At 40.1% G+C, this 11,306-nt stretch overlaps 1 protein-coding gene across 1 annotated transcript; it reads left to right on the top strand.

Annotated features, from left to right (window-relative positions):
• Positions 1-6,621: 6,621 nt before the first annotated feature.
• On the top strand, positions 6,622-10,922 carry LOC126710186 (uncharacterized). Its single transcript, XM_050410569.1, has 4 exons — positions 6,622-7,766; positions 7,921-8,319; positions 8,411-8,458; positions 9,056-10,922. The coding sequence occupies exons 1-4, from the start codon at positions 6,731-6,733 to the stop codon at positions 10,531-10,533; spliced, it is 2,961 nt and encodes a 986-aa protein (XP_050266526.1). The 5' UTR covers positions 6,622-6,730; the 3' UTR covers positions 10,534-10,922.
• The last annotated feature ends 384 nt before the right edge of the window (positions 10,923-11,306 follow it).

The raw sequence follows: 11,306 nt of genomic DNA on the forward strand, positions 1-11,306 counted from the left end.
TCCTTAGTTGCCAGAAGCTGATCGTCCTTCTCCAATGTTAATTGACGCTCAGCCCAGAGATTGTCAGTCAAAGTCTTGATGCTTTCCTTCAAAGTTTTGACCTCGTGCATAGATTTGATGAGCTTCCTCTTCAGTGTAGAATTCTCCTCTTCCATGGCCTCCATCCTCGATGTTAATGACGCCACCTTGGTCTCTTGAGTGAGGTACTTAGAAGCAATGTGGAGACTCTCCCCCAACACCTGAAAAGAAAGCTATAGTCGTCAGTACAAAGAGAGAAAAATATCAGAGGCGCACGATCAGATTACCTGGATGAGCTTGTGGATTTGTTGATTTGCGATCACATTGAATGGCACGCCGGTAAAAATCTTTAAGTCCTCAGCAGTCATGACCCCGTGTGTCCTGTCCATAGCCAACCCTTCGTCACCCCATACAGTGGACGAATGAGAGTTAGCTTTTTCCTTCTCCTTACCCGATATGCGTGGCCTTTTCGATGAAGGAGTGGGAATCTCTTCAACCGAAGTGGCTGGAGAGGCCGTCCTCACAGTCTCAACACCGGAGACGATGAGAGTAACAGAAGTAACTAGTGTAACAAACGGACCTTTCCCTGTTACACGTACTCCCTTCTTCCCGATGTTGGATAAAGGCTCGTCCTTCTTAGACCTCATCTTTTCGTACATATCCTTGTTGAACTTGTTGAACTGACGATATCAAACACTGACGAACTTAATGCTTACTCTTTTTTTCTTCAATGCCAAGATTTCGCAGAACGTAGGAGGACGGGTCGGGACCAAGATGATAGAAAGCAAGGGTCCGCAGATCTACCAGGTCATCCCAATTTTTGATCGACATGGCGTACTGTATGGCCTTCTCAACACGCTTCTTATACCTGCTCTTCTGCTTGGGTCGTCTTTTTACTGCGCAAAACAAGAAACAAGGAGTCAGTGATGATAACAGTAAATATAACGAAACTGAAAACGAGAAGAAATACTGACGCACCTAAGGTCGGGGTTCCCCACCGATGAAGCATGTTAGATTCTAAATGTTTAGAACAATTGGCAAATCGTGAACACAAACTTGTCTAGATATAGATCTTAGAGTCTATAGGTTTTATTAGACAATGATCAATATGATTCAAGTCAAGATTCAAGAATATACAAGCTGCAGGAAGAAGATTTCATAATCTGTCTGGTTCGACTGATCGAAAGACAGGCTCGATCGATCGAAAGTCGTATCTGCAGAATTTTAATTAAGCCCAAACAGCAGTTCAAGCCCATTTAGGATTAGGGTTTCTAATCTACTTCTCCCAATATATAAAGGAAACCCTAAGCACGTTTTTATGTGGCTTTTCAGAGAGAAAAGAGTATGCCTCTTTTGTATTTAGGGTTTTGTTCCTAAAAAGCTCTCTTATGTCTTCTACCGGTGCTATTCCTTGAAGAATCTCAAGATCCGGTATTGTAGAAGTTGCTACCTTCTCTTGTCATTAAAGGTGTTGATGATCTAAACCTTCAAGGGTGGTCTTGGAGTCACAAACAGGAGTGTTTGTGTTGCTAAACCTTTAAGTGGGATCTCAAAGTCACAAATGAGGGTGTATGTGTTTTGTAAAGGCCAAAGAAAGAAGGAGTCCGTGGATTCGGAGTTTGCACGTGGTCGTGTCAGTAAGTTCTACTGGTTGGTAGCAATAAAAAGTCGAGCGTGGGGGCTTGTAAGTCTTATTGTATGAACTTCGATTCTTTCTAGTGGATTTGCTTTTTTACCTTGAGGATAGCTAGGTTAAATCCTCCCCAGGTTTTTTACTGGTTTGGTTTTCCTGGGTGATCATATCATTGTCTTATTTATTTTCCACTGCTATGCATGATATGATTGTTTGATTGTGATAACCTAGACTTGGAATTTGGACTAAGTAACAACTTGGCTAATTAACTAGGTTAAATCAATTGTTTTAAGGGGTCTAAAAACTAACAAAGCAAACTCGGGATGTCACCCCATTCCTGGCTGGAGGGAGTCTCAAAATCATCCCCGGACACAAAGAAAAATCTTGACTTCCAATACTTGAAGGACGATGGTAAACCCTTGACAATCATGGGTTTCCTCTCCCAGGGCACTAACTCATAATAGCCATACTCTTTAGACCCTTTCAAACGATACATATGGACGAGCTCAGCCACCTTAATCATGTCCCCGATAGCGGCCAACCATATTTCCATACAGTTAACCACTATCCTCCACGAGTTGGGCATAAGCTACCTGGGGGCAACGCCAAAATGATCCAAAAGCTCCATGATCAACGGGTGGACGGGGAACCTAAGGCCACAAGTGAAGGCAGCCTCATAGAAGCATACCTCACTAGGAAAGAAGTGGCAAGCCCTATCCTCATCATTAGGCCGACGAACACAAACCCTCTCTGGAAATTGAAATTTCTCTCTAAATCTACCTACGGTTTCAGCATCTAGCCCACACACCTCCTCGAGGACGTAAAAAGCCCTAACCTCTCGAGAAGTAGAGACGGCGGTATCTCCCTCCACCGGCTCGCCACTAGATGACAACCCAGTGTCGAGTTCACTGGACCTAACCTCAAACATCGTCCCCCGCTCTTTAACCAGACCCTCAAACCAATCACTAGATTGACGAAGCAAAGGGAACAACTCAGCCAATACAACACCTAAACTGTTACCCTAAAAAACAAAGTCCTCGATGTTTGGGAAAACACCTAGAGACCCCCCCAAACGTGCAAAAAGGAAAGAAATTGAGGGGCAAGCTATCCTAACCTCAGAACTACCAACCATGGACACCCAAAAAAAATGCAGAAGAATGAGGTAAATACTAAAACCCCAAAAGCGAGAAAACAAAGACAATCACAGCGATAGAAAGAAAAAGGGAAAATCAGAAGCTTACAATAGATTACAAAGGAAAAGAAAAAGGAAATAGAGGGAAAGGAAAAAGAGAAACATACCTTGAAAAAGTGCAGCGCAAATTGGAAAAGGAGAATCGCTGGAACAAAGTGGGAATGGTAGCAAGAACAAGCGGGGAAGAAGAGACTCAAAGCAATGAATAAGGAAATTGGGAAAAGTAAAGGGGGAAATGAAAGGAAAAGGGAGTTTAAAAACTAAAGCCCAAACAACTGAAAAGCATCGGGAAACCCAAGGGTCATGCAAAAAACCCACCAATCAGCATGCGCCACGTGGCCATGAAGCATGTGGTGTCGCCACTACGCATTTAATACAGCGTGAAGTCCCAAGAGTCACTTACAGACCAAGGACCTTTTATCTTCTACGGTCGTCATGACATGTCACAACGACCATAGAATCTGGGGGCATCTGATAAGACTAACGAAATTGGCTACAGACGAGATAAGCAAGATTGACGAGACCATTCCCCAATGAAGAGCCTAACCCTTGCCCACGTCACTGACGAAGATAGCTGGACCATTCAATGCCACCAATAATACCTCGGATGGTTACAGAACCAACTGTATAGACCGTTGAAAGCACATTAAAAGCTCTATTACAAGGCAGGAGGTGTTACCAAAGGAAGACATTAACATCACAATGCCAATCACAACAGCTAGAATCCAAGGCAACATATATAAAGCCCCCCCACACTGCCAACACAAGGTACAAAAAAACACGGACACTCTAAAAGGATAGTGATTGCCATTTTACTGTTTTGTTTCATTTTACAATATACTCTCTCATTCTGACTTTGGCATCAGAGACGTTGTGGCAAATACTACATCGGTGACCGCCCTTACAGAAACAGTCTCGTCATCTACATAGGCATCCAGGCGAGAATTTGGATCCATCTGGACACGTTTAATTCGACTGACGAAGTCACACTTCATCAATATACAATGTTATTTATTTGGTTACGAATAATGTATTAATGCAAATATAAGGGGGTGTTGCATTGCCATGATAAGTTGGCTAACCACGATCCAAGCATGATGATACGCTATTGATGAAATTGTGTTGACGTGGCTAAACATTCAGGATGATGTGGCACATGAGGTGGCCGAACCTATCATGAGCAATTGATTTAGCGAGTTCCACAAGCAAGCCTTCTTTAACATTGACCAAATGTTTTAGGCCTATGCTTCAACCTTAAACTTTTCTGTTGAAAATATTAGAAAGTTTCACGTAAGGTAGAAGGCTTTTGCCATATTAGGTATAAGCTATTATTAAAGAGACAAAAAAGTAGCATTACAAACCAACCCCTCCCCCCCCCCCCCCCCCCCCCCCCCACACACACAAATAAAAAACCTACAAGCAAGTTAGATATTAGGATGAGGGTATTTTCACCTCGTGTGTAAAATTCTCTAAATAGTATCTTTTACTTTTCACTATTCTTTAAAAAACTGTATATTTTCCTTTTTTAAGGTTTAACTCTAGTTTAATACAACAATAAAAATAAATAAATCAATGAAATAACTTATCCAAAATGAAAACTAATGCTCTGTTTGTTAAATTTGATCAAACTTCAAAATATTTTATATTGACTGAAATATCTTTGTAACAATTTGTAAAATGTTTTACTAGAAAAAGTAGATAAAACATTTTACAAAGCATACAGCCACACTATCCTTCCCTTCTTTCTCTTATGGTGATTGGGATGCATCAATCTGGTTGTTGGGAGGCGTCAATTTTAGGCCGATGTGGCAGTTTGTGGTTGGATTTGGTGGTTTGTGTTTGAAATATTGTAGGTAACATAAAACACTTGAAAATTGTTGAATGAGTTGATAGCATTTTATATTTGAAAACGATTTACAATGAAGCAAATAAAACGTAAGATTGTATTAAGAAGTTGCAAGAAATTCTTGACCTATTGATTTTGGTGGAAGACATTTGTTATTTTAGAGCATTAGCATCCAAGTTCGCAAAAAATGTTCTATTTTACCATCTAAAAAACTACTTTATCTATTATACTATTTCACTTTACAATACACCCAATATCCCAAATTTTATTTTTTACATATAACACATTAAAATAATATAACCTACACAGTAAAATAATATAAAAATATATATCTCACTTCTCTCTTCCTCTTTGTTTCTCTTACTCTTTGTCTCTCAACCATCCACCACCATTACTAAGCAACCCAAACGCACCACCACCCATAACCACAACCTTGGATTCAAACCCAAACAAAACACAATACCCAAACCAAAACTCAAACCCAAACTACCATATATTTCTCTCTTCTACACCACCACCACCATAGCTACCACCACACCACATACCCACCAAAACCCATAACCCACACTAGACACCAGACACCAAACCCACAATGACCATGCCACCATCACCAGACCACCCCGCAACCCAGCAACAACCCATACCACAAAGCTCATAACCCATGTAACCCACAACTCCCATGCCATCACAACCCATGACTACGCCACCACTGCACCTCCCTAAAACCTAGTAGCAACCCACAACCCATGTGACCCACAGCCCACATCCCCTGCAACCACCTAACTCACGCCACCGCAACCACCTACCCATGCCACAACAATCACTTGACCTATGCCTTCACCATGATACCACCACACAATTTGAGAGAGAGAGAGAGATGAAAAAGTGACCGAAAGAAAGTAAAAAACTAATAAAATAAGTTTACAACCATGCTATAATGAAGTCTATAAATTAGAGTTCACTATAGCTAAATTATAAATTATCTTAAAAATAGCCCTCCAAATGATACTCACTTTTTGTGGTTTGGTGGTATAAAACAACAATTTGGGAGTTTTAAAACTTCCGATGCTAATGCTCTTAATATTGTACTAATACCAAACTTAAGAAAAAAGAGAGAGTAATACAAATCTTATGTTTCATTTTATGCTCAAGCAAGCGACATGATTACTACATAATTAAGTAAATTCAAACAAAACGACATGATTGTTATATAATTAAGTAAATTCAAACAAATTGTAATCTATAGAGTAAAAAAAAAAAAAAAAAATTGTACAAGATGGATAGAGAGAGTGGGATCAAACCAAAATACGCACGGCTTTAAGTGATGACTCATGGGTCATGAAGTGAGTAATTGGAGCAGAGTCATCGATTCGAACAGTCCACATCGTCCTCTGAAATCAAAATACACTCTCCTTCACACTCGCAGTTTCCACTTGCAGACTTACTTCCTCACTCTGCGCGGGAACTCGTGGAATTTTCTCTCACTTTTTCTATACATATTTATTTATTTATTTCTCTCCTTCCAAAACAACAAAACCATCAACAACATTGAATACCCCTGAACAAATACAATGTTAATTCTCAGAGCCGCGTTTCTCAGTCCAGGTACAATCATGACGCTCCCTAATCATGCAATTTCTCTCTCTCTCTCTCTCTTGTCAAAAATGACACATCAAGATTTCTGTGAGGTTCAATTAATTAACTGGTTAATAACTTGAATGGTCTTAATCATTGCAGTTCCACAACCCTCGACTTTTTCTGCTACTTCTTTTCTTTGTTTTGCAGTTGCTTTAAACTGGCTATGATCCCTATACTTTCATTTGCGACTTTCTCTTTTGGATATATGGCAACAATCTATAAGTCCAAAAGCATTGATAAAACCTTGTGAGTTTTTTTTTTTTTTTTTTTTTTTTGAGAAAAAAACCTTGTGAGTTTTAGCAAGAAAAACAAACATAAATACCAATAACCAAACTAGTTCAATCTGGTTCTTATCTAAGTTTTCTCTCTAGCGAGAAAGTCTGTTTGGGCCCATTTGTTAATTATGGGTGATAAGGGAGATACAACCAAGATGCAACCACAACAAAAGCAAATTTCAACTTCTCCCAAAGACCCACTTGAGGAATCGACAGAGTCAAGGCCACACCATCACCAACAGTCCCCTCCGGTCGTTGCTGCTAAAGGAGCTTCTCCCTTCATCTCTGTCCCTCTTTATGTTCCAAGTGGTGCTACATCATCACCATTTGAGCAACAATTTGAGGCTGTGAATCCAAAGAGACCTAGGTATACGGGGCAATGGAAGCTTCTACCTTCTCCAACTTCACAACAAAAACAGACCCAGTTGGCTATGCTAAGCTCCGAATCAAGCCCATCACCGACCACACACGCAACCAACCCACAAACCCAGCAACACCACACAACAGCCGCTTCCTCTTCAGACACAGCCTCATCGCCATCTCACTCTCCTATGCCTTCGATGTCTGCTGCCTCTGGCCAAGACACAGACAAGCTAGAGGGAGAGCAATCTCATCATCAAATCAGAAAAGGAAAATATGTGAGCCCTGTTTGGAAACCAAACGAGATGTTGTGGTTGGCTAGAGCTTGGAGGATTCAATACCAAGGTGGATCTGATATAGGGTCTGGCTCATCTTCAAGAGCAGAGCAACTAGAGAGTGGTCAAAGTAGAGGTAAAACTAGAGCAGATAAAGATAAAGAAGTAGCTGATTTTCTTCAAAGACATGGGGTCAATAGGGATGCTAAAACTGCTGGGACTAAGTGGGACAATATGTTGGGGGAGTTCAGGAAGGTGTACGAGTGGGAAAGAGGGGGTGAGAGAGAGCAAGTTGGAAAGAGTTACTTTAGGCTCTCTCCTTATGAAAGGAAGCTCCATCGATTGCCAGCTTCGTTTGATGAAGAAGTTTTTGAAGAGCTTTCACAGTTCATGGGTTCTAGAATGAGATCATCTCAAAGTAGAGGAAGCTTAGGAATTGTAGCTGGGGATGATAGTCGAACAGTTCTCACTGGGACAAGAGCTTTGCCTCCACCTCCTCCATTCAAAGAAGATGAACTCCCTCTTTCAGGTTTGCATTTACGATAGAAAAATCAAGTATAAATTTCCATTGTGCGTGTGCGTGTGCGTATGCGTGTTTCCAGGATTATTATGCGTTTTGTCAATGAAAACTTAGGTTCTACGGTTCTATACTTCAAAATAAAGCTGTTTTGTTATCTGTGCAGCTCGGGCAAAACAATTGGTTATGACCAGTGGTAATGAACCTTTATTCCATGGTACCAGAGGGACCTTACTAGGGTTTGAGTCTCCTCTAGACATTGTAGCCGCTTCATCTTCTTCATTATCTAAAGAGCTCCGTCGAATTGGAAAGATACGAATGACATGGGAAGAATCGGTGAGCTTATGGGCTGAAGAAGGTGAGCACCATAGAGGAAGGGTGAGGCTCCAAGGTTCAAGCTTTTTAAATGCAGATGAGCTTACTTTCTTTGACGATTCCACGGTCCCTTGCAACATGGAAACCTTTGAAGATGGGCCTCTTAAAGGCTTCTCTGTAGATAGATTCGTTTCTGGACAACAAGTCAAAGTTTTTGGCAGGAGGAAAGCTTCCTCTACAGCTTCTTCTGGTACAAATAAAATTTGTTATTAGTCAAATATTATTCCTCTTTTACTGTTTTACATCATCTAGGAATCTAACTAATCTCTCACTCATGCCAGGCTTCACTGAGAGAGTCCAGCTTCCTTTCACTGAACCCTCTATCAGATGTAAGTGGAATTTAATTTCTTAACTTGCTATATGTTCAACTGCCCAATATTTTAGTCTTAAGCGTTAGTATTATGTTATTAGATATGGCTAAAAAAAGACTAGGGATTATTCAAATGTTATTACATCAACTATACAAATTCATGTTTTGTTTAATATAAGAAATAATTTAAACATTTATTCAATATGTTATATTGAAGGATATCAATCCCATCTGTTGTCCCATCAAAACTGTAAACATTAGCACTTTCTTTGAGGAATTGGGAAGACTTTTATAAGTCTAGTAGGTCGCATTCATTGGGGGGTCCAATTTATCAAATACTATGTGGTAGTATGGAAGTATCTTGGCATCAAGAATTTTTCTGTGCCCTTCATGAGTAAAACTAGACTGCGTGGATTCTCCCAAAAAAAAAAAATGAAAGAGTAAAACTTGACTGGGCTATATAATATTATTAGATTTTTCATTCTCTGTAGAAAACATATGCAGAAATTATACTGAATGTATTCACACATGCCGGCAATTTATTATGTTTTTATCTTTTCTCTTTATTTTTATTCTCGACACTATGCAATATGCTCTATGGTCCGTGTTGGTGCAGCTATTCCTCCATGGGAATATCAAGATCCAACTGAGTATTACGTAGGGTGTCTGCGAGTTCCACCACCAACACTACCAAGCTTGTTTGAGCTCTCATTACACTTGCAAGAACCACCACCTGAAGAATTGCGTTTTCCACTGCGAAGAGATGTTTACCGAGACTTGCCTCTAGGGAAAGAGCATTTCTTTACAATCTCTACCGAGTTATTAGACTGTAGAGCCTTCATATACGACATTCTAAGCCCAATTATCCGAACTAACCCTAGCATTAGCAGTGCCACTTTTACAAGTAGAGACTCTTTTATTGGCCTTTGGGATGATTGCATCAATAGGATTGTGTCTAAATTCTGTTCAGTTGAAATGGTTGTTATAAGAAAACCCTCTTCAGCGTCGACCGAGATGTTGCAGGATCAATGGCCTAACGTGACGGGTTTTGTTAGAAATTTTTGCTTATGGAGAGGTGAGGAAGCTGATAAATCAAGGGATGAAGCTTTGGACCCCTCATCTTCAATTGCTGAAAAGCTTTTATGGACGTACACGGATCTTCCATACATTTTGGGCTACTATGCTGTTGGTTATTTGGTAACATTTTGTGCACTAACCCGTGCACAAGACCGCATTATCCGAACAGATTTATGCTCACTAGACCTATCTTCACCGGTGGAGAGACTCAAAGCCCTAGTCCCATGTTACAGAATTGCTGGGCTTTTGCCATTGCTAGCTGATCGGTGCTTCAATAACATCAACAACAGTGGTGTGAATTACAAGCAGCTGTTTGCTTATAGTGATTTTGAGAGACTTGATTTGGGTAATGGAAATTTCATCGAAATGACTCCAAATACAGTGACCAGAATTTTCTCAAGCAAAAGAAGATGGACTGCAGTGAAGGAAATCTACGATTTTCTTGACCAACGTATCCCACATGCGGAATTCATTTTCCGATCATCGGAGAAAGACTTGGCATTGGTTTTCAAGCCAAGAGGGTGCAAATTCAAGCCGACAAACTGTGACCAACTCGTGGAGGCACTCAAGTACGTGACAAAAGCCTTAGTAGCACTACACGACCTATCTTTCATGCACAGAGACTTGGGTTGGGACAAAGTGATGCGACGAAGCGACAGAGAAAACGAGTGGTTCGTCTGCGGGTTCGAGGAAGCAGTGGGCGCACCACAAATATACCCGCACGGGGCGGCTGCCGCCGGAGGAGTAGGAGACGCGGCGGCGCGTGGAAGACACGCGCCAGAGATGGGAAGGGGGCTGCATGGAGTGAAAGTGGACGTGTGGGGTGTAGGGTATTTAGTAAAGACAAGTGGGTTAGGTGGTAACGGAGTTGTGGGTGGGGTCCCAAAGATGCTGAGAGAGCTTCAGAATCGGTGCTTGGATCAGAACCCAGAGCAGAGGCCAACTGCAGCCGACTGTTACCACCACCTGCTTCAGTTGCAGTCATCTCTGTCAGCTTCTTCTGGAGGAGGGTACTGATATATCTCTGAATACTGCTACTACTACTGATATGATTGATAGGTAGATAGATTAAAAAGAAAAAGAAAAAAAGGGGGTATTTAATTAATGCGGGGTAGGTTTTTTAATATATATTTTTTTACTTTTTGTTTGTTGTGGTTGTTTTTGTGGCATTGGAGGGCGTTAATATATTTGGTTGTTCTTTTTAATTTTGATACCTTAAAAATGGAGGAAAGGTTCTGGCTTTTAAAGGGGGGTGGTGTTGGTGTCTGGGATTTGGGGGAGAAATGGCGGCTGATGCCGGGTAAAGTTGGTTCTAGATCTGTTAGATTTGTAGGGTTTGTTCCATCAAGTCAAATCAGCAATTAATACACTGATGCGCAACTGTAATAGTGTTTTTTGGGGTTTTGATTAATTAATGAATGAATACAATCTCGTTGGGATAATTTAAGGCTTTTTTTTTTTTTTTTTTTTTTTTTTTTTTTTTTTTTAAGTATGTATAAAAATATGTATAAATAAAAAAGTGTGTAAAAATACGTGTAATATTTTTTTTTTGAAGGTGTATAATGTTGTTTACCTATATTCTATTTTATGTTTGAATTTTTTTTTATTTAACATAATTACATTGTCACTTGAGATTTGAGAAAATGACATTCACTCTAAACTTAAAGGGAAAAAAACATTCATATCTCTTGAATTATGAAGAAAATAACAGTTACCTCATTTCATTTATATTTATATTAAAGAATAATTACAGTAAACCTACTTATGGTATGGTCCATATTTACTTTACT

Source organism: Quercus robur, chromosome 12, assembly GCF_932294415.1.
Source record: "Quercus robur chromosome 12, dhQueRobu3.1, whole genome shotgun sequence".
In the NCBI taxonomy this organism is placed as follows: domain Eukaryota; kingdom Viridiplantae; phylum Streptophyta; class Magnoliopsida; order Fagales; family Fagaceae; genus Quercus; species Quercus robur.

Coding starts and splice junctions, on each gene's coding strand:
- LOC126710186 (XM_050410569.1), top strand. CDS start 6,731: ATGGGTGATAAGGGAGATACAACCAAGATGCAACCACAACAAAAGCAA. Junction 7,767..7,920: donor AGATGAACTCCCTCTTTCAG/GTTTGCATTTAC, acceptor TTATCTGTGCAG/CTCGGGCAAAACAATTGGTT. Junction 8,320..8,410: donor TTCCTCTACAGCTTCTTCTG/GTACAAATAAAA, acceptor CACTCATGCCAG/GCTTCACTGAGAGAGTCCAG.